The sequence below is a fragment of the Stylophora pistillata genome, chromosome 3 (genome assembly GCF_964205215.1).
Source record: "Stylophora pistillata chromosome 3, jaStyPist1.2, whole genome shotgun sequence".
Taxonomy (NCBI): domain Eukaryota; kingdom Metazoa; phylum Cnidaria; class Anthozoa; order Scleractinia; family Pocilloporidae; genus Stylophora; species Stylophora pistillata.
Genome location: NC_142521.1, coordinates 32,636,711 through 32,660,611, shown reverse-complemented (window position 1 = coordinate 32,660,611; position 23,901 = coordinate 32,636,711). Strand labels below are relative to the sequence as shown.

The 23,901-nt window shown below is 40.1% G+C and overlaps 1 protein-coding gene across 1 annotated transcript; it reads left to right on the top strand.

Annotated features, from left to right (window-relative positions):
- LOC148735680 (uncharacterized) lies at positions 1-23,545 on the top strand. Its single transcript, XM_088752981.1, has 20 exons — positions 1-10; positions 117-326; positions 4,077-4,367; positions 4,514-4,650; positions 6,716-6,719; positions 7,690-7,908; positions 11,015-11,266; positions 12,053-12,378; positions 12,836-13,274; positions 13,453-13,823; positions 14,321-14,591; positions 14,929-15,169; positions 16,427-16,620; positions 16,728-16,982; positions 18,049-18,426; positions 18,527-18,665; positions 19,781-19,922; positions 20,542-20,868; positions 21,213-21,531; positions 22,091-23,545. Exons 1-20 carry the CDS (start codon positions 1-3, stop codon positions 22,252-22,254), a joined length of 4,689 nt encoding a protein of 1,562 aa, XP_088609107.1. The 3' UTR covers positions 22,255-23,545.
- Positions 23,546-23,901: the final 356 nt, after the last annotated feature.

Below are 23,901 nucleotides of genomic sequence, written 5' to 3'. Positions count from 1 at the left end.
ATGACTCCACGTAACTGAGGACTGTGTATGAGGTGTATGAGTTCACGCAGGATTCCACTTAAGAATAGAAATCTGGAGAACTCTATCTAAACTGATAAACTTGTCCTTATTTTCAGCGAGTTACTCCATGGCTAAAGGAAACTTTTCTACGGTCACTGATTCAATCCATTGGTCAGTCAATGGGTCGGTCAATGAATATTACACTGCTGACATTATGAATGTTACAAGTACAATGTCCCACGTCATGAGCAACTCTGTGCCAGTCTCCTCTTCGCCTATGCTGCCACCACACTGTTACCATGTATGCAAATGCAACTATTCCGCTGGTGAGTAGTGGAGAAATACAACTGAAAGACAACGATAGAATCCAAATTTAGTTTTTCTCCTAATAATTCGACCAAAATGATTTGTTTTAAGTGAGTTATTTATGGAAAAGAAATGCCAACTGTTGTTACAAAGTGGACCTGTTGCCTTAGGGAGAGAGTTTAAGAAAGTAACATTTTACTGTATTTGATGTTAAAAAAACTCTAATGGACTGAGACATTTACACATAACGAGGTTCTTAAAATTCATAGAAAACCGTAAACAGTTGAGATAAAGAAATTGGAGGATTAACCGATAAGTAACACAATATTGCGAATGCAGCAGACAAGAGGAGCGCGAAAAAACTCTTAATAAATGGAAAATTGTATATTAAGTTGTGTTGGAGACTGTATTAAGCAATGCCGTTCTCCTGACAATAGAAGCGTGTAATATCCACCATGCGAAAGTATTAACAATTAATTTCTTTTATTGAAGGATATGCCACTTCTTCCAAGATGTACAACATGCCGTCAATGCCCTCCCCAGTTCATTACAACATGTCTTCAGGGTCCATGAGTGTATCACTTCACGTGAACCCCTCCCCAACTGGTTCAGGTATGGCGTACACGCAGAGCGCAAACATCACGCCAGTGAGCTACTCTTCGACTCCATGGCTCGCACCGAGTTCTTCAGTGTCTGAGCCTTTTTATTGTCCAAATGTGCCTTGTTGGGTGGAGATTAAGTGCATGAACCGTGAGTAAAACTTATTATAATTATAGTTTGGAATTCCTGCCTCTAAACTCTTCAGGAATGAAAATGAGCTTTACATTCTGTAGGTTATATAGCTTTTATTTCATTTGAGTAGATCTTAACGATGCCTTTTTGGTTAATTTTCAGATAACCATAGCATCTCTAATCTGAAATATACCTGGGAAGTTTCTGACAATTCTTTATCCTTTTTAGACATCAAAGTTTCCACTGAAGGCAACGGTTTATGGAATAGTGTGTATTACAAACCTGCCGACTAGCATAATTACTTGTTGTATTCGTAATTGCATCCATCTCAGTTTCTAAGACTTTGTCGTTTCTGTAGTGATGACTCTGATTTCCAACACAAACCAGAGTCAATGTGCCAGTTTCTCGATAAACGTGGTTACCCCGATTCTGTCGTTCAAGCGGGCTACCACCGCGCCCAATTTATTGATCGACATTCAGCACTACAAACGTCATAAAAGGAAGATTCCAACCGCATTCCATTCACTCTCACGTTTCACCCTCACAACCACTCAGCTAAATCCATCATTCTTAAAAACTTTCAATTACTTCAAAACGATCCAGAGACAAGCACTATCTTTTCGCAGCCTCCGCTCATTTCATTGAAACGCGACAAAAACATAGGCAATTTTTTGGTCAGAAGTTCTTTTCAGACTAACTACCAAAAAGACACTTTTAAATGCGCTCGTGCACGATGCAAAACGTGTCCTTTCATTCACAACACTGAAAAACTATCGGGACCCAAACGATCCATTAAAATCACCGATCAACATACGTGGAACCCCGCCAATGTAATATATTGCATAATTTGCACTTATTGCAAAAAAATTTACATCGGCGAAACAGGCAGAAGACTTGGTGATCGATTCCGAGAACAACTTCGCGATGTGGAGAGGAATGACAAGGACACATCGAAACCAGTCGCTAGACACTTCAATTTACCTAATCATTCTAAGCAACATATGGCAATCTGCGGTCTTTCCTTACACTTAGGTAGCACGGAAAGCCGTAAAACTCTTGAAAAAAAGCTCATCTTTCAAACCGGCAGTTTAAATTCCACAAGTATTAACGAACACTTTTCATTCCACAAATTTATTCGTGTTTTTCTCGTTGCCATGTTCTCACCAAAAGCGTAGCTCCATTTTCTGCCTTTAAAAGTGCACACAACCCACAATTCCTCTATTCGCTCCGACGAAGGGCCAGCGTTCGAAACCTCAGCTTTTATAATCGTAACGGTGGCCAATTTACCATTTCAACTTTTTTCATATATTCAAAGCTTCTCTTTAGAAGACGTCTTATGTATCAACATCATCCATTCCACCCACAAATTGTCCAGGGGAACTTGATTGCGATGGTAGGTGCTACATTAAGTGTAGGAAAAGCAGAAAATATTGCGCTTTGGACGGTTGACAATTAATATTTTGGTGATTTGATGGTTGACGGTTTTACCCGGCGTTGAGACCCTCATCCATGCCTCTTTTGCAAAGTTTTTTTCCATTATTTGTATATAACAATCTTCACGGTGGTTTTCTTTGTTTGATTCATTCGCTTGGCAGCTTCGTGGCAGTTTTCTACGCGCTAAACTCGCAATTTGGATCATTTAAAACCGAACTGAACGGCAAGTTCGTAATTAGTAACGAACTGGTTAGCGTTCAGCCGTGGCTGGCAGTGGGGCAAAAATATTCGAAGAAATTTTTGTCATATCTTTCAGTCTCTTCCTTTATTTTATATTATCTTTCGAAATTTTCGCTACCAAAAGGTTCGTCTTCACGAAATGGCAAACAAAAGCAAAGCAAATACAAGGAAAATCGTCCTTTCGTAGATCATTTTAGTTCTCCAGTCATTTGCAAGACCCACGCCTCCTTGATTGAAAATTCTGAACGACTCTGGGGACTGGGGAGAGTGCCAAACTCCATGAGCTCAGGCGAAGAGACTTTAGCTCTCGCGTCATTGTTTCTCCTGCGCCCTAGTCAGAAATTTCAAGTCACGGCCATGAGGTGTATACTCAATAGCAGAACGTTTGAATAAGCAGGAATAAGTCTTCAAATAAAACTATTTATTTCGAGCTCTAAACATAACAAATCTAAGATGGCTGCTACAAGAAAAAAAAAAACAAAGTATCGAAGCCCGCGGTCTCCAGAGGAAGATCACAAAAGGGTGGGAAAACGAGTAACAATTCAACAAATCCTTCTTTTTATGAGGTGTATGACTCCACGTAAGGACTGAGTATGAGTTTTATGAGTTCCCGCAGGATTCCTCTGAAGAATAGAAATCTGGAGAACTCTATCTAAACTGATAAACTTGTCCTTATTTTCAGCGAGTTACTCCATGGCTAAAGGAAACTTTTCTACGGTCACTGATTCAATCCATTGGTCAGTCAATGGGTCGGTCAATGAATATTACACTGCTGACATTATGAATGTTACAAGTACAATGTCCCACGTCATGAGCAACTCTGTCCCAGTTTCCTCTTCGCCTATGCTGCCACCACACTGTTACCATGTATGCAAATACAACTATTCCGCTGGTGAGTAGTGGAGAAATACAACTGAAAGACAACGATAGAATCCAAATTTAGTTTTTCTCCTAATAATTCGACCAAAATGATTTGTTTTAAGTGAGTTATTTATGGAAAAGAAATGCCAACTGTTGTTACAAAGTGGACCTGTTGCCTTAGGGAGAGAGTTTAAGAAAGTAACATTTTACTGTATTTGATGTTAAAAAACTCTAATGGACTGAGACATTTACACATAACGAGGTTCTTAAAATTTATAGAAAACCGTAAACAGTTGAGATAATGAAATTGGAGGATTAACCGATACGTAAAACAATATTGCGAATGCAGCATAGAAGAGGAGCGCGAGAAAATTGTTCATAAATGGAAAATTGTGTATTAAGTTATGATTGGAGACTGTATTAAGCAATGCCGTTCTCCTCACAATAGAAGCGTGTAATATCCACCATGTGAAAGCGTCAACAATTATTTTATTTTATTAAAGAATATGCCACTTCTTCCATGAAGTACAACATGACATTAAACTCCTCTTCCGCGATGTACAACATGGCGTCAATGCCCTCCCCCGTTCATAACAGCATGTCTTCAGGGTCCATGAGTGTATCATCTCACGTCAGGACCTCCCCATCAGGTTCCAGTATGACGTACACGCAGAGCGCAAACTTCACCCCAATGAGCTACTCTTCGACTCCATGGCCCGCACCGAGTTCTGCAGTGTCTGAGCCTTTTTATTGTCCCAATGTGTCTTGTTGGGTGGAGATTGAGTGCATGAACCGTGAGTAAAACTTATTATTAATTCTAGTTTGGAATTCCTGCTCCTAAACTCTTCATTAATGAAGATGAGCTTTACATTCTGTAGATTATACAGCTTTTATGTCATTTGAGTAGATCTTAACGATGCTTTTTTTGGTCAATTTTCAGATACCCATAGCATCTCTAAAACGTCTTATGTTTCAACATCATCCATTCCACCAACAAATTGTCCAGGGAAACTTGACTGCAAAGGTAGGTGCTGCATTAAGTGTAGCAAAAGGTGCCACCAATATACAATATGTTACGCCAACCTGTAAGCTGCCTCTGTAATTTATACCTTTATACCAAACCACACATCTTGAGATTATACTTCTTCAAGACGATAAGCTACATTTGAACTAGGTGTGATGAGTGGTCTTCCATGCTTATCTTGCATCTTTTCTCCTATAGTTGATGTATGTAACAATCTTCACGGTGCTTTTTTTTTTTGTTTTATTCACTGGTAGCGCGGTCCAAGAGTACAGTGATACATGATGCAATAAGCATATCAAACAGTGCCACAACTATTTATTTTGTTATACCAACCTTTAGGCCTCCTATGTAATTTATAACTTTATCCCATATTACACGTTTTGTAATCATACATATTCATGACGATAGGCTATGTATAACCTACATTTGATGGGTGGTCATCCATAACGGTCTCAATAGGAGGGGAGGGGGTTAAGTCGAGGTTAACAGTTGAAAATAAGCCCTTTTGACAGTTGACGGTTAATTTTTAGGTCATTTGACGGTTATGACGGTTAATTTTTGGAAATGTCGCCTGTAAAATAAACTAGACGCGCGAATTTGGCTGTAATTTTTCATGATGACGCATTTGTAAAGAACTGTTCATTTATGACACCTTTTATTAATAAAGTAAGTAAGTAAGACCTTTATTTAAGTGTCAATGTGTTTAGCCTGAGAAGACTAATTGGGGACACTATAATTAAAATACACTTACAAAAATTATATATTTACACGAAAATGAATAAAATTTAAAGCTTAGAAAGCTAAGACAATCCTATTGACTACAAAGATTACAGCAATGCTGCGATTAATTACAATCTCGTCTAGGTTCAGTTTTCTTCTTTTGTTTATGAAACCACGTAAACTTGGCGAATCCTTTTGATTTTAAGTGAGTTTTGACCTCAAAAACGGCCCGAGATATCTGACAGAGGGCTTGCCATAGCAAATAGTTTCAAAAAGTGGTAATACAAAGTCACTATTCCGTAGCGAATGTGTAGAGCCTTTGCGAACAAATAATTCAGAAACGCAGTCGGGTACAAGACCATGTTTGACTTCGTACATAAGTGCTGTGATATCCTGAAGCCGTCCATTATATAAAGAGGGTATATCAGCACCCCTTAGGAGTTCTTCATACGTAGCAGAGTGGGATTTATAAATAACCCTTAGGGCTCGTTCTTGTAATCGTTCTAACTTTCTTTTGTCCGATGATTTGCAAAAATTTCAGGTTAGATGGCAGTAAGTTAAATATGGCAATATAAAAGATTTATACAATAGTAGCTTGGCCTTGCAGGGTATTAAGTTCCGAAGACGTGAGAGTACTCCAACTTTCTGGCTTACCTTGGTACATAATTTGCTAACATGTTCAGTAAAGTTGAGATTTTCATCTATATGAACTCCTAGTAGTTTGATTGGTTCTGTGTTTGCATTAGCTAGATCGTTTTACTCAGCATTTTGTCGCTCTTATCTTTATCGAGTTTTCGTGGATTGATGTTTAGAGACTGAAACTTGTCTGGATTGGCCAGTAGAAAAGTTTTCGAATGCCATGACAGTGCTTTCTGGCCCTGTGTTTTCATTCTGCATCGTACTATTTCATGTTCCCTTCCTTTGACGTACATTTGATGGTCATCAGCATACATTGTTAAATTTACGTCTTTGACATGAGCTGACATATCGTTCTGGTAGATGTTCCATAGTAAGGGACCGAAAGACGATCCTTGAGGGCATCCCCGTTCCATCTTTATGCAGTCGCTAGTAGCATCACACATTTTTACTCGGTTTAGTCTGTCCGCAAAAAATAATCGTATAAGGTTAAATGATCGTCCTCCATATCCATAAGCCTCTAGTTTCTTCAACGTCAGAGAGTGGTTGAGAGAATCAAAGGCCTTACTCATATCTGTAGATATTACTGATACCAGTTGCTTACTATCAAGAGCCTGTTTCCGGTCCTCAATCAGCATAAGCAAGGTTGTCTAGCAACTGTCTTTTTCTGTAAGCTGTCATTCTGTAGTACAAAGTTTCTTCATAATGGCTTGTCACCTGATTGCTCAACAGGAGTTCAAATATCTTGTCGACAGCTATAAGGGAGGTAATAGGGCGATAATTTCTAGCATCCTGTCGATCTCACTTCGTTTTAAGACACCGGAAGTGTTCCCACACCGGTAGTCAGTTCTGTCGCTAACCAGTTTTACTCGCGACTAGAAGTTTTTAAAAGGACTTGCATAAATGTATTTTTATGATATATCAAGGCTTTTAGTTATAAATAACAGAACTTGATCCCAATTAAGGCAATCGTTTAGTTCTTAATTAAGGATATCTGAGACATTTGACGATTGACGGTAAAATTGGTGCATTTTTGACGGTTGGCAATAAATATTGGCCATTTGACGATTGACGGTTAACCCAATTGAAATCCTCATCCAGACCTCTTACAAAGTTTTTTTTCCTTTATTTGTATATAAAAATCGTCACGGTGGTTTTCTTTGTTTCATTCATTCGCTTAGCGGCTTCGTGGCAGAGTTTTCTATGCGCTAATCTCGCAGTTTGGATCATTTAAATCCGAACTGAACGCAAAGTTCGTGATGAATAACGAACTGTTTCGCATTCAGCCAGTGGAAGATTTTTTTGCATAAGATGCAGTAAGCATATTACACTGTGCCACATCTATTCATTTTGTTATACCAACCTATAGGCTGCCTATGTAATTCAAAACTTTATTCCATATTACACGTCTTATGATTATACGTCTTCATGACGATAGGTTATGTATAGCCTACGTTTGATTGGTGGTCTTCCACGCCTATCTTGCAAAGTTTTTTCCATATATTTGTTTCTAACAATCTTCGCGGTGGTTTTCTTTGTTTCATTCATTCGCTTGCCGGATTCGTGGCAGAGTTGTCTAAGCGCTAAGCTAGCAATTTGGATTATCTCAGTAAACCCGAACTGAACGCCAAGTTCGTAATTCGCATCCAGCCAGTCGAAGTTTTTTCTGCATCAGTATTCTTTCATTATAAAAATGCCAGGTGGAAATGAAGTGTTTCTTTTTTCTTTTTTTTTAGGTGATTGTGGTGGTGGCGCTGTAGTGGACTGTATCGGTGTCTGCGGTGGTGGTGCTAACATTTCCAACGATACATGCAATGAATGCCTCTTGCCTGGCGGAAAAAACGTTTTTAAGGATTGTCGCGGTGACTGTCACGGGAATGCAACCCTCGACGACTGCAATGTGTGTACTGGTGGCAATACGGGGAAGATAGCGAACTACTTGATCGACGCATGTGGTATGTTACCTACCTTGTCATAACTCTCTGTCTCTCCTTTTGAAGTGTAATGCGAGGATAAGGTTCGGTGTGCTGAGAGAATGATTAAACATAACTATCGCTCCTTAGCTTGAGATCAACTTCAGTCTTCTGATAAAATCAGCGTGACTCGACTTTTTTTGAGTTGTTTCGCCGTTTTAAATTTTAAAAAGCTATTCGAAACAAAGATAGGGTAAGTTTTGTTAGGTTTAAACGCGTTTTTGTATATTTCGTTTACTCGTTACGTGTTGGTACCTGCTAATAGTTTTACATGACGTTTCGTTCACTGGTCAATACATCACGTAATTTAGCTCGTTCCGTAGGGACTCTTTCCGTTTTCCTACACGTGTTAGGTTTTAGGTTTCAGGTTTACGTGAGTGTATTCAGTGAGATAGTTGCGATCGGCTACGAGCTACAGCTATCTACCAAAAGTTTTCTTGCTACCGTGCATGCTGTTATCTCCTCTAGGAGCTAGACTAAAGTAAGTTCCTGTACATCTATTTTAGGTTTATTTTATCTTAGTTTCGTCACATTGTCCATTTATTTTGGGCTTTTAGTTTTCTACATAGCCGTTTCTTTGTTTCTAGAGTTACGTTCTTGTAGCTCGTTACAAGTTTTGTTTCTCTCCTTAAAAAAAACCTGCCACGTCTTCCTGCGTAAGGAAAATGGTTGGATAGTGACGTATTAAGGCACAGGGTTCCCACACAAGCGGCGTGTCTGGTCGTTTGTTCGAAATATAAAGAAGTGTATGGGAGAATATTGAAGAGTCGTAATATCGTAAACTTATATCAAGGAATGTCTATGTTAAGGCTCAAAAATAAATATAAACCTACTTCACTTGCGGTGTATTCTCGTTTCTGTGGTTCTAAATGGCGAATTTGATCGATTTGGTAGATTTTGCGTTGACTGTCACTTTACTGTATAAGAAGGAGACGAGGGTGGAAAGCTCCTTTTCGACCGCTCCAGCGCGAAGCCGATTTTCACCTAGAAATTAGAATCGCCCGGCTTCCGAATCGAATACCCTTGTCTCCTTCTTCAATATTTTCCCACACATTTCTTTATATTTCGAACAAACGACCAGACACGCCGCTTGTATGGGCTCCCTGTGATTAAGGAAAAGTAATTTTGTTAAAAAGGTTGTGCTTGGTCATCGTGGTAAAGTACATTAATAATAAAGTATCATCGTTTGTCTCGCGATGTGGTCACTCATAATGTGAATCGCGACGTATCGACTGCATTCTGCTAGTCTTCATCAGGCGCCTGATGAAGACTTGTAGTGTGCTGATAAAAATGTATGATGATAAAAATGCTGACGTCCGATCTCAACCTTACGATACTGTTAAGCGCGACTGAATATATCCACATAGAAGTCTGCGCCATATAAATGTAATATAATGTATGCAGTTGGAACCGGTAAACGATAACTCGTTATTATCAAGTAAAAGTATTGTGCATCTTTTTTTCTCAGTTCGTGAGCGGGCGGTACTCTACAGATCCTGCGATCTGATTGGTTCCGAGAGCGGCAGTATTCTCCCATCCGGCCTGCTCATAGCGGGGGGTATCCGTTTCTCTTGAGTCACTTTGCAGAACATCTCAAGCTTCGTTGCAATTTTTCACAAATTTATCTTACTTTGCCGGCTGAGCAGAATTTTTAATCATAGACCTCGTCATGACTTTTTGACGATAAATAACATTAATTCTTTCTTCTCTCTCGCTCTCAAATCACTTTAGTTTTTCCGAAAAAATTTATTACGAAATAAATTTTGTAGTACTAAATTGGTTTTAAAAGATTAAAACGCGGCCTTAAAACAATTTGTTATCTAATAATCCTTCACAAAAAGTAATTCAGAGAGGCAATTGCAGTCAACAGTTATGCTAGTCGATATGACTCTCATTCGTTAATATCTGAATTCTTCAACACAACTTGTTCGTTTGTGAAACATGAAACATTAAGCGAAGTTTTGAGTTCTTTAAACACACTTCGCCTATCCTTTGCAAGTCCCTTGAATTTGGACATTTCTACCGTAAATTTTACAACAGAAATTGAAGGAATTCGATGATTAAAAGTCGCATTTAATCCCTTTGTGTCTAGCTGAAAAGAGTCTCACTGCAACTTTTCGGCGGAAGAAAGAGATTTTACACACACCATTGCAGAAAACAAACAAGCAGACTGACAACTCCAAAACACACATTTGCATTCACCGTTACAATTTGACTTTCCGTGACGTTTCAAAACGAAACAGTGGTAAATCTTCGAAGATTAATCGTCGTTGGACGTGAACAATACTTTCCGTAAGACCTCTGAGTGTTGTTTTTTTTTACGACAAGATCGGCGCATGGTCATTTAACTCGTGTGTGTTTCTCATACTAGTACTATTGTTTATTCAAAACCGTACATACGATTTTATTCTCCTTAATCGACAGCTGTCACATCATGACAGTTACTTAACAAGAACTGTTTCAAATTTTGCTCGGAAGCCTTTTAAGTTACCTTTACAAATAAAAAAGTTTCGTTGAAAGTTTTCTCTTTATTTTGAATAGCGCGTTTTCTTTATCATCCACTCGTTAAAAAATTGTCAAGTTTATGGAGTATTTTTCCCTTAATTAACCTCGTAATTGTAGCCCTAAATCATTCGTGTTCTTTTGGCAATCATTTTTTTATGAGTTAGATAAAAATTAAAATGTCATTCACTAGCATAGTTCGGCCCACATTGGGGGAAAACTGTGCCCTCTGTCTTGAGTACCGCCCAAGGTCGTAGGCCGAGGGCGGTATCCAAGACTTCGGGCAAAGTTTTTCCCAATACGGACCTCCCGACTGTTGAGTAGCATATATTCATGCGAAACGTAACTAACACTTAGAAGGAGGGTTAGCATTCCCTTCAAAATGAATCAAAAATAAAACGAAAGGTAATTTACATGCAGGCGACGGCAAGTCTGTAATACACGAAGTCAACTTTAGCATCCTCGCTCCTGTTCGGAGGCTTCTAAACAAAGCGCACAACTAGCAAATGAGCTATTTTAATGGGTTGATGAAACGAAGTATATTCTCTTTTCGCCTCTTCTCTTGATTTCCCCCAAACTTAAACAGGTGTGTGTAATGGGACCAACTCGACATGCTTAGGATGCGACGATGTACCAAACAGCGGTCTCGTGTACGATGCTTGCGGCAAGTGCGGAGGAAACGGATCAACGTGCACGGCACTTGCGAGATCTATTCCACAAACCATTGCGAGCAGCCAACCTAATGTCTGGGTAATTGGTGCTGGATTAGATGCAGGAAACAAGACTGTGTGTGCCTTATACAATCCAGAAAGCGGAGAAGAGGTTGTCAATACCACAGGTACCTAATGCCAACCAGGCTTCTCTTAAACAAAGTTCATTGTCTCTGCCTTCTAAATAAATCGAAGTTTGCTTAAAACTAATAAAAGTTCCTATACAACACATGATTTCATCGATCACACAATTTCGCTATATGTTGAAACCAGGGTAAATTCTTGTATGCTCTTTCCTCCTGTCAATGCATACGCTCACTTGGAAATGAAAAACTTAAGTGATAACGTAGCTCCATTTTCTGCCTTTAAAAGCACGCACAACCCACAATTCCTCTATTCGCTCCGACGAAGGGCTAACACTCGAAATGTCAGCTTTTGTAATCGTTACGGTGGCCAATTTACCCTTTCAACTTTGTTGATATATCCAAATTATTTCTTTACTCCCACCGACGCAGCCCAAACAGTTTCTTTCGAAACTATCAGCCTTTATTCTTAAGTGATAACGGCCAAGATAAAAAGAAACACGGTTCTAAATTTACGCACGAGACGTAAATATGGCGCCTTTTATGATGATGTCATGGAATTGAGTCGGAAAGTTAATCTTCTGACTGAAAGAATATATGTAAATTGCATTTACGCTTGGAAATGTTTAACCTCTGCCAAGAGAAATTCACTTCCTGGTCCTTGCCTGGAGAGAAAAAGGTTGATAGCGCCTTGTGTCTCCTTGGGTCTCCAACCACAATTATGAACCCCTTAAAGTTAAGATGACATAATGCGAGCATAGTGATTCACTTTCCTTCCACAGGAGTTTTTGTCACTAATTGTTTCTTATGTCCTTAAAATTATCCTTCAAGCCACCGAAAGAAATCTCACGCATGCTCGCTGCGTTTTTCAACCCTGGACCAATTACACAGCGGGTGAATACAACCTCTCAGTGATACTTATCCATAATGGTGCACTGCAAGTGAAAGTCAACGAGTCAGTTCCAGTATATTACTACAATAGCTCAAATCTCACTTTGAGGAATGTCACGCCATACGAAATTCCCAAGGACGACTTACCGGATTACGTGACGCTGATTGGCGACGGCTTCTTTGATTGGAAAGAGACCGTGTGTTATTTTGATTCCCACGAAAGCAAAGATCTCATCTTTGTAAACGAAACTCATCTTAAATGCAAAGTAAGTGTTTATGCCGGAAAGGGAAGATGGGTTAAAATCAGTTGTTTTGATGTAGCATGGTTGTTTAGAAGGATAACTGAGGAATATTTTGACTCGCAAAGAAGTTTTCTTCTGCTTCCTCAAAGAACCTGACCAAGGGTGGTCATCTGTGATTGATTGCCTTGCATCTTTTCCTGCGGATAATGAGATCTAATACCCGATTTAACAAACCTCATGAAAAAGACATTCAAAGTAATAATTAGCATGTTTGGCCATGCTCATTAGTGAAACTAGTGTTATTAAAAGAATCATCGCACATCGACATATTTGGTTAGATAAGCCATGATTGTCATTACATGACGCAATGCTTGAAATCAAAGGAGTACTCTGGTGATTCCTGAACACCAATAATAACAAATAATAAATAACACATTTTACTCTGTCAAACTGTATACCTTAACCTTCCTTTAATTCGTAGACACCAGCAGCTGTTACCTCTGTCCGGTTCACTGTGTCTCTTTCCATGGATGGCGGACTCGTAACCGTTGGTAGCGCTATTCTGACTGCCTATGCACGCGCTCCCAACGTCACCACTGTGAAGTTCAGTAACTCAGCCGCCTCGATACTGGTTCTTTTCGACATCAGTACTGACATTGCCAATGACGATGAAACTTGCGAAAATTTCTTTAATGCAGCAACAGTTGCTATTTTTGGAGTTGGTGCAAAATGCTACTTAAGCAGCTGGCGAGAAGTAACTATTCTCCTCGGAGCCGGCGCAAATGTTTCTACTGGCGACAGTTTGGTGTTTAAGGATAACGTTTTCCAAGCAGACGGAGAAACATACAGTGAGTTTTACATTGGTTCAGTCCCAGTCCAGGGACCTGATGATCCCTTGAGACCCACACCCGTGATCACAGGTAAATTTAGTAGTGATGTTAAGGTAGAGCTTACAGCGAATGATGACAAAGAGGTTTACTACCAAGGATATAATATTGTATTGGTTGTTATTTTCGTAATTCCATCTAATATTGATAGGAAAGAGTGTTTCTAGCGTTTTTTGCGAATTGATGCATCTGACTGGCTCTTTTTTACAAGGTCCTGAAGTTCTTTCCTCCTGTGGAAATCTCTCTATCTCTGGATCCCAATCCTATGGAAGTGGTGGCCGGCCACTTATCTTTAATTGGTCCGTGACGTCTCTTAATGGCGGTGACGTAACAGACATTGAAAGCGTCCTCACAAGTGATGATAGCGTGAAGATCAATGGAAAATTACTTGAATCGGGGAAAACATACGCGTTTAAGCTTAAAGCGGCAAACTTTCTTAACCTGTCAGGTTTTGAAGAAACAACTCATTCAGTTACTAAAAATTCTGATCCCGTCCCGGCCTTAACGCTGAGTTCAAGCATCGATCTAATAGATGGGAAGGTTTATGTATCGGAGGAGTTTTCTATCAAAACAAATGCAATTGTAAGTAATTTCATGATGTTTACTACGACTGCAGTCAATCCTTGCCCCATCTTTTTTCTCTTTCTTCCTTTTTTCCTCCCTATCCATCCCTTTTTCTTCCTTTTCTCTACATTTCCCTCCCCATCCTATGCGTCTCCTCCCTGCTCCTTCTTTTGCCCTCTCCTAATAACACAATTACATAATCATGCGTTCCATCACCAGGTCTAAGTAACAGCTAATGACGTTTTTCTTTTTTCCACAAACACATCCACGCAGTAGAAACCTTGACTCTAATGGATTCATATAAGCTTCTGAGGAATTCTTTTCAGGAACAGGAGTCCCCCTTCTTTAATTAAAATCCCAAGGATATTATTAGATGAGGTGGTGCCACATTGGTCCACTTGGAGGTCTGTAATAATCGTCTAGATTTTCATTACTCGATCTAGGTTGCAGTGTAAGGGACAGTGTATTAAGTATTCTCTTTATCAACCTTTGAGAAAAGAATCTATACTCTGCAGGTAGCACCTTGTGTCAATAATACTAGAATGACCTTTTCATGGATGGTAACATGTACCAACGTAAATGCAGAACAAAAGGTGCGAAACAGTACTTCGTTTCAGAACACGAAAAATAAGCCCTCTCTCAGGTTAAGCGTGGGGGTACTGACAGCGGACGTCAATTGCACATTCAACGTGACTGGAAGTATGAGCTACGATGCAAATGTTAAGAGTTCCGTAAGCGTGGTCATCAAGGCTTTGGCTACTCCTCTCGAACCATATATAACTGGAGGTAAGGGCTATTTCGTGGATCTTCTTTCCTGATGTCATTTTCTTAATGTCTGTTCACACATTCTTAGTTGGAATTATATCTAAGTGTGGATACTCACTAGGCATAGCCAAGGGTTTGAATGCGAAACATCTGGTGACAAATTCAGTTGATAACAAAGAGGGGTTCTTGTCATAGTGCGAGACTCTTTCTGCTTAAAGTTCTTCTCTCCATCTAGAAGCATAAAAGTCAAGATGTTTGTTCGAAAAAACCTGACAGAATACTGTGGATTACCTAACAAAGGAGGATAAGCTATTGCAGTGGGTCGTTCATAAACTAGATCATTACCTCCCTTTTTCAGGTGATCGACAGATAGGTCGCGACGGTGGGTCGGTAGAACTCGATGCCAAGACATTGACAGTGGATCCTGATGACCTTGACGATACTGACGGAAATTCTTTTAGCTGCACGTGGAGCTGTGCAGATGGTGTGGCTCCCTGCCGCTCAGTTGTAGACAAATTTATTATATTACGTGCTGATTCTCCATGTGTAACGGCAGTGCAGAGCCGAAGCTTTGCAGCAGGAAAATCTTATGTAATCAGGTATGGGTAACAATCAGCTTCAACATTAGCATTGTTAAAAAGTCTCTCGAATAAAACTAGGAGCTTAGTAATTCCGTTGCGGGAGTCTAAAAATCGGTACATAGTAGGATTCGAGTTACTATTTCCTGCTCGAAGGAACCACATGGCTGAGTTATGGTCAAGATCAGTTTGAAAAGGTACCAAATATGACCTCCCTTGTTTCCACCACTTCCCACTTAATGCCAGTAGTAAACCAGAAATCACTCCCTTCTTCATATCTCTAGAACCTATGCACTCATTTAATGCAAATGACCTTTGAAGATAATGATTACGACCTGACAAAAACAGCAACTGTGAACTTCGTTTCCTACTAATTTAGGATTACCTACGAATATAGTGTTAGGGAAACAAAAAGGGGATGGGTGGTCAGTTGCCTGGACATAAATAAATTGCACACTTGTACGAAGCACTATTGCCGTGGTTAATAACCTTTTCACCTCGGGACACCGCATTTAACCGACACTTCCCTCGGTAAATTTCCTAAGGATATCCTAGGATACCTAAAATAAGATTACATGAATGGCATATAACATTTTCGCAAAAGTGATTTTATACCTTAAGTAAGAGAACTAATGTTGATGCTTTGTTTGACATGAACAGAGGAAAAGGGGTTTCTTCTCGCGTAGCTTTCATTCTCACCGGGTGTATAGCTTCAACACCATAGATATGAAAAGATCTTGTGCATAACCAGTCAAGTAACTCTCAAATACAATGATATTTCGCTATCTCAATTTCAGCTTTCTTAGTAACACCATGAAAAGATTTGAAATAATCTTTTGCACAAGTTTTTCTACTTGTCTGTTGAATCATAAATTGATTGGCACAATATCAAGCGCAATCAATAGCTCTGTAAAGCACCACCCTATTTTCTTGACGGTTAGAAACAAATTGTTCGGTAAGGGATAACAGTTCTCAAGACTTCATTTGAGAGGTGCCACTCCAGTCCTGGGTGAAACATGGTTTACTTTCCTGCAAGACACTTTATTATCACATCGCTTCTATCCACCCAAGAATGTAGATCAGTACCAGAGAACTGTCGGGAAACGAAACGAAGTCCAAGAGGGCCCGGGAAATGGCAATAATTCTAATCGCATTCTGCTACGAAATCGATGATCAGCTGCGGCGTTGTGGCCATGAAGGTCCGAGAGCAAACTTTTCCCATCTTTACTTTATAATTGATGGTCGTTTACTAAAAATTTCTTTACTCTTATTTGCCAGTGTGACTGTAACAAAAGCATCACGATCAGCCTCTGCCTCTATAATGCTGACCGTGGTAGAGGGAAATCCGCCAGCTGTGTGGGTGGATTTAGCGCAGATGAAGGTCAAAGCAAGTGACAGAGTAATACTAGATGGATACTACAACTCAAGCGTCCAGCCTGGTAAGGTGGAATGGACTTGCCCTCAGGCACAAGGTACGTTCTAAGCGAAGCGAATCAGTGTTTTGCTGTACAAAATCCAGAGTCAGGATTTCATTGCATTCAGAAGTAGAGTCAAGAACTCTCTTCTGTTTATCTTTCAGGTTTCTCCACTGTTGACTTGACCAAATACACACTCGATGAAGAATATATCAGTGGAAGTATATCCTTTGCAATGATGGTCCTCCCTCAGTATGTTCTAAAACCGGGCAGTAGATATCGATGTAAGTTGACAGTGAGCGACGGAAGTAACGAGGGTGCAGCATTTGTAGTGGTGGAGGTGAGAACTGGGCCTAGTTCCGGTTCGTTCGAAGTTTTCCCGACTGCTGTGCAAGCGCTGGATGTCGTAACTATGACAGGTGAGTGACGAAAAGCACAATCGTGCAGTATGATCCCTTTGAATTTTTTTTCTTCCTCAAAGTTCGCGTGGGAGCAGTAAAAAGAAGTCAGCGTATTTAGTGACTGGCCTTGAGATGCTGTCTTACTAAAACCTAGGACAGACTGGGCACTCTCAAGAGGGCTCAACAACTACTTGCACCTAACTTTAACTGCCTTGTTACACTTGAGGAATATTACTTAAAATTTTGAGCCATTACTATCGAGGAAAAACTAACAGGCTCCCATGGACATGACCTATACCTGTTGAACCAAAAACAACCCGGAACTTGCTAATGACGTCCACTCGAGTGGTCGAATCCTCCAGCACTGCCTACGAAAACACACTTTGTCAGGAGGAACAACACCCAAAAAGTCAGTTCCTCAGGAAGAAACACACCCAGACAATCAAACCGTGCGACTTTCTTATCATTAACTACGTTCTTCGTTGTGAAATTCTACTTATCGAAGCCCAGAAAGTATTACTTAACGCCATATTAACCATGTAAGTGAACAAACTCCAACTAACTAAAATTTGCGATCTATCTACTGCACGATCCTTCGCAGTAGATAGCGCTATTTATGCAATAGCGAAAATCAGACCTGAAAAAAATCAGGCCTGTACGGGATTCGAACCACTGACCTCTGTGATACTAGTGCAGCGCTCTACCACTTGAGCTAACAAGCCAACTGGGAGCAGGCCGTTAAGTTGATTCGTAATAAGCCCGTGATGATAAATCAGATACAATGAATGTATGAAGTTCATATATTTGAACTGCGGTATTAAATTTGCATAAATATTGTATTGCATAAAGTATTGCATAAATAGCGCTATCTACTGCGAAGGATCGTGCATCATACTTATTTAATACCGCGGTTCAAATATATGAACTTCATATATTCATTGTATCTAACTAAACTTTGTTATCAACTGACGAGGTGGTAGACGAAACTAGTTTTGAAGTTTTCGCAGTGGTGTGTTGAAAGTAGAGGTTAGTTGGAGTTTGTTCACTTACATGGTTAACTACGTTCTTGTTTTCAAACTTATAGCAAAGCAATGGATAACTGATTCAGACGCCGGCCCACTCCGATATTCATTTGGTGGACTAATCAGTCAAGATATCTGCGAGACGTATGGGCCTCCGTCTACTAAACCAGAAAAGGAAGACATCGTTCCACCAGGATCTGGTCCAAACAATATCCTTCCCTTATGCTGTGTGATTGAGGATAAGTTCGGATCGTACGCTATCAAAACGTTCAATATCACTTCTGCCCCGCCGGATCCGGCGGATCTAGATCCAGCTGCTTTGGATAACTTGTTTGAAAATGCTATTGACGATAAGTTACTGAGTGGAGACACAGATAAAGCCATGGGAGCATTGATCAGCATAACAGGGACTGTCTTGGACGACTCCACTAACACACCAGGTGAGCGAATGAGTGATGGCGTATAAACCAAGCGATGGTGTATGAACCAATTATCTGAACCATTGTATGAACTTTGAATTCTATTTCTCAATTTTTTCAGATGATCTGAAGCGTAACATCTCTCGAAAAGCACAAGGAGCTATTTTACTAATCTTGGACACCACCACAATTGACCAGGATAATGCGGCTCCTATGTTGACTGCTATCGTCCAAACAGACGCAAAAGCTGCCAGCAACAGGTAAACCATCCGGGGATTATCTATGAAGGATAAACAGTGTACACAGTATGATCAAGATTCCAAAAGTCGCAAATGTTCGTTCAAATAGTGTCGCATGGTTTAAATGAAGACATTTAGATATTCTAGTCTTCTCGGATAGAGACGAATAAATGGAGGTCACGTCTCCTGCAGGGTTAGGGGTAGGAGACGTTAACTTCCCACCCACGAGATTACTATGTGATGGATGTCCTCCTCTGGGGTGGGATGGGTGGGTTTTGTTGGAGCTTAAACCTCGTAGGGGACCCATGTCCTATTGTTTCTGCTCCAGTACTTGGTACAAATCCTCAAATAAATAAATAAATATATAGATTTTGTGGATTCTTGTTGATATATTCTAAAATTTGATGTTTCTTTAGTTTTGAGCAATTTATTTCCATGTAGCTTTTGGACTTTGTATAGCTTTTGGACTTTGTATTAGCGCAATGCATCTGTAAATGTTTACTTAATCTTGGAGGTTATCTTTAAATTAGCTGTTAGTGCTTCTGATTGTTTATAGATGGTCATATGTGCCTCTATCTCGCAAAGAGCATGGGTGTGATGTCAGCTCCGAAGGTTAAGAAAAGACAACCCATTGAGAACATAAGCGCTAAACATTTTGGTAGTAGTAATGGAACTTTAGTTTCTGAAGTTGGAGCATAAGTTGGGAGTTAATAAACGTTGTAACAGCAAAGGAGTGGCACATCTAAGGGGAAGCTTTGTAATCCAAGACTCCTGGTACCCTTTGCTAAGCGAATTTGCAGAAGCTATATAACCCCAAACATCCCAACATTAGAATTTGGCATCCACCATAATTGACACGATCAAAGCATTTGCATTTTTTATTTCAACATTATAAAAATCAGGATTTTCATTTTCTCTCTAAAGAGTAGAGAGGCCCTTCTTAAAACGTCTCGAATATGTTGGTCTCCTTCGCAAACGGCATTCGGGGGGAGGAGCGTTGCGTGACGAGTCTGAGAACGGCTTTGAAGGAGACTTGAATGTGTAAGCTATAAGCTATAAAATTGAGCGCCACAACCCTTAAAGTGGACCATAGAAAAGCTCATTTAATCTATCCTTCCCTTTTTAATGCATTTTAGTTCCGGCGTGGCTCTTGCGGCAGTGAAGATTTTGGATGGATTTGGCGACAAACCTCTTCCCATCGAAAAAGCAAATAAATTTCTCGATTTTATCGGCGACCTTGCTGGCGATTCTGTAGAAAATGACACCAGCTTACAAGAGGTAGGTCAGGATACTCCAACATGGCATCTTTAAACTCTCCAAAATTAAGGGGGGGGGGGGGGAAATGGTAATTGTGAAGCAAATTCAGAACTATAAAACCTTATTGAATGTACATCCACGAGAACCTAGTCAGGGTTTGCTTGGCAGGGTGGTGTTATTAGCCACTGATCGAAGCAAAAAATTCACCAGAGCACGCGATGACAGGATCACTAAATCAACTTGTACACTCTGAGCTTCCTTCACCGTCTGAGTAGGGATTCCACCTTTTTTAATTTTTCTCTTCATTATTCCACAAGCCACACAGGCCAACTTACGGAAATTCCTCTTTTGACGCACGTTAGGTTTAGCAGGAAATATAAGCTTTAAGAAAAGCTTGGTAATAAGCGTTTGAAACTCCTTGGATAACATGGTGTTCTTCTGATATGAAGTGATCCATGGAATTTCTTAAGGTTCCCATCTTTTCTTATTGAATCTTGCAAACAGCGTTTCATGCGAGAGGTTCCTAGTAGATCATATAAGACTTCTCTCGAATCCGGCGATGGTTTCTCGCTTCGATACTTTCCTCTGTTTTGCTTATTGAAAGATAAATGTTTTGATCTTTCATTACTTTCGCTTACAGAACGTGGAAGCAGCGTTTGATTCTCTGGCGGATAATTTGGTAAATAATCTTTTCCTTAACGAGGGAAAGGAAATATACAATGAAAAACTGGGATCAGTTAAGGTGCAGTTAACAAACTTGAAGACTGTAGTGAAGGCAAACAGCAGACCTAATGCTCCCAGTTTCGATCCTGGCCCAGCCCTCGTGGGCCTTTTCAGTGGTCCAAGAAAGTGCCATGGAGGTAAAACATGCCAGGGAGTGGTCCTGAAAGTGGTCCAGTACAAGAAGGATTTGATTGCAGTAGATAAAGAGAGGCAGGATAACCAAGTTGATATTGATCACACTCAGGTGAAGCTATACGCCATGCTTTTAGGTCGTAATCAGTTCAGTATTGATAGATCACCACGCTGAAACTCACTGCTTGCCGCGGCTTTGTCCATAATGCAAAAGCTAAACCAACTGTGACTTAGTCCCTCGCGTTTCCTGCGCTTTCGGTCATCAACGAATACTTCCTTCGTGCTCTAAACTGATTTATCATGACAATGATATTGTAATTAATTTGTTTTCGAAATTCTTTATTAGGACACTTAATCGATATACGTTCCAACGAGGACGCCACCATCACTTATGGCCGAGTTCTTTTCCATTTAGTTTACCCATTTTAACTTCATGCTTACTTTGGTGCCTTACAGGTTCTTGGCATTGACTTAAAAGACCCAGTTTCAAAAAACCCTCTTCCAGTTAAGGGCCTTTCACAACCTCTTGTCCTGAAATTTACCGTGTCGGCCCCGCCGGTCGGTAAACGAAATGGCTGCAACTTCTTCAAAAAGGGTACAAAAGCCTGGGACAAAAATGGAATGACTGCCGTCGATGTAGGAAATAACACATTAGATTGTCAGTCAACCCACGCGACATTCTTTGCTCCGTCCCATGATGCAAGTAACGCGACTAACGCGACTAACGCGACTAACGCGACTAACGCCACCACTATGGCAGCACCAACTGTTAAAGGTAAAAAAGGTTTCTGCTTTCTCCTCCCCCCTAACAATAAAATTCTCACACACAAGTCATTTCAAGTTCCTCGCAAGGATCTCATTCACCCTCTTCTCCAATTCCCCTGTCATAATGGGGTGTCAATAACCTTGTAGTTAGGGAAATAAATTACAATGCTTTACAATGCTAAGGGCATGTTTGTATGGTGGCGGGAGACCCCAGGTGGGTGATTTAATCCGCCTAGGAGGGGTAACGAACCTGTCCTTATAACATTTCATATTACATTTGTAAGCGCGTCAGGTGTCATGTAATCTCGCCACCTTCATGTAAACAGCTTCTAGGTCGCGTACTTATCGAATTACAGACCGGAAGAAAATCCAGAAACGAATTTTAACTGAAGACAACTCCTTTAGCAACGTGCGTATCAGATCATCAGATGGGTTTGCCAGGGTACTCCTGTAGGCTACAATTATCTTAGAGGGCGCTACTGAGAATAATTATCTCTTGTTTACAAGCGAACGAAGTTCTCCGATTTTCCTTATCCGACCTTAAACATTCTAACGTTCTTGTTTTCCAGCGACAATAAAAGAAAAAGAGGATAAAAGCATGACAGGGGCTATTGTGGGCGGTGTAATAGGCGGCCTTGTGTTTATCGCTCTCGTCATTGGTGTCGTATTGTATCTCAAGAAGAGGAAGAATAAAAACACATGGAGGATATCCCCCGAGGATCCATCTCACTAAGAAGTGAAGAAATTTTTTATAGGTCTCTCACCATTTACTGAAGAACACGCAACTTATTTTGTTGAAATATCTTCTGCGATCATTGCGACAAAACGGCAACTCCAGACATAGGTTGGCTATCAATGTTAAACGGTGTGAACTGTCAACTTGTGAACTATTGAAGACACTAAAAATCCTGGCACACCAGCGCTTGCAATTTTCCTCAAGTAGTTTAAATGGAAGCTGGGGCTAGCTTTTCATTGGCCAGTCCCAGAGTCTGGTTTGACAGATTTTGAAAAAGGACTTGTACGGGAAAATTTTTAACGGCGAAAATTTGCTTGCGTAGATGATGTGACAAAGGATTTTCCATAAAAAAAACCGTCGCGGATTGCAGGGAAACTCTGCAGGATCCGCCAGTATGCTTCGACATGAATTACGAATAGATTGGGTACATATGCATGTAAACGCAATTAAAAACAAAACTAACCATCGACACAAGCATTATAAGTCATTCAAAGAAATTCCCATTACCTTTTGGCTAAATGATATCTGTTTCATTGCCATAATTTTTTTTGAGGCAGTTTATTCTACACTTTTTTCCAACTGTTCAGCATTTTCAGTTCGGTTTAACATCCACCTTACTTTGTACATAGTTAAATGTGTGTATCATTTAAACAGATTTTTTAATCGCTAGTATTCCAAGACTTTCGAGCCATGTTAGTGGAAGTCATGCATAAATTATGTTTCTATAGAAACGACAATTTCCGGTACAACAAGACTTAGAGAGGATTGTAAATTAGGGGAAAAAGATGAAAAGGATGCCTCAGCTGAAAAAATCTGCGTTAGGAACAGGTCGTCTGTGGTTCCCCTCTCAAAATCCTGCACCTGAGAGGCAATAAGAGGGTCTCAATCGATTGATGGCTTTTACAGCTAAAGGTTAAAATTTTGGCCATTTTACGCCTGGCAGATAGTATCTTTCCATTGTGGTCACCGGAGACCTTTTTTTATTGTTAACTTTTTTCACGACTCATGGTTAAAGCTTGTCAATTTTTACGCCTTACGGCTAGTTTTTTGGCCGTTTTACGGTTATTGGTTAACCATGTTAAGTGATAACTTTAGTCAAGATGTCACTAGTAGGTTTTAGCGGTGTCAACAAGAGAGTTAAAGCCGTTTCGACCATCTGCATTACATGCAATCACCCTTAAACCAAGCATGCGAATATGAAGTGATCATAACTTTGAATTCAATAGACGTGCACCCTGTGCATAAAATATCATTAGAAAACATTTGCAATAAACTGTCAATAGAGTGGTTTTGCCTCTGTGATATTTTGCCATCGTGTAGCTTTATTGGAATGGTCGTGATAAGAACTGTATCATCCAAGAAATGGTGAACCAAAGGGACTGAATCGCTCATAAGCTCTAGACACCGCAAAATATTTTGTTTCCTTTACCGAAAACCAAATGCAAATCGTAATACTTGTGTTGTTGTTTGAGATTCCAAAGACTGACCTGACTTTGCGGAAATAGTTTTAAGTTGCGCTAAATAAGGCAACGGCGCTAGTAGTTTTAAAATTGCTTAGCTTCCTGGCCACTTACCATGACGTAACGTCCTTCAGCCCAAAACATGGCCGCACTCAAATCGTATCATTTCAAACCCAAGGGCGTC

Excerpts from the sequence above, each read along its gene's own strand:
- LOC148735680 (XM_088752981.1), top strand. Across the intron at positions 15,170-16,426 it reads GGAAAATCTTATGTAATCAG|TGTGACTGTAACAAAAGCAT; the intron begins GTATGGGTAACA and ends CTTATTTGCCAG. Across the intron at positions 16,983-18,048 it reads GGATGTCGTAACTATGACAG|CAAAGCAATGGATAACTGAT; the intron begins GTGAGTGACGAA and ends TCAAACTTATAG.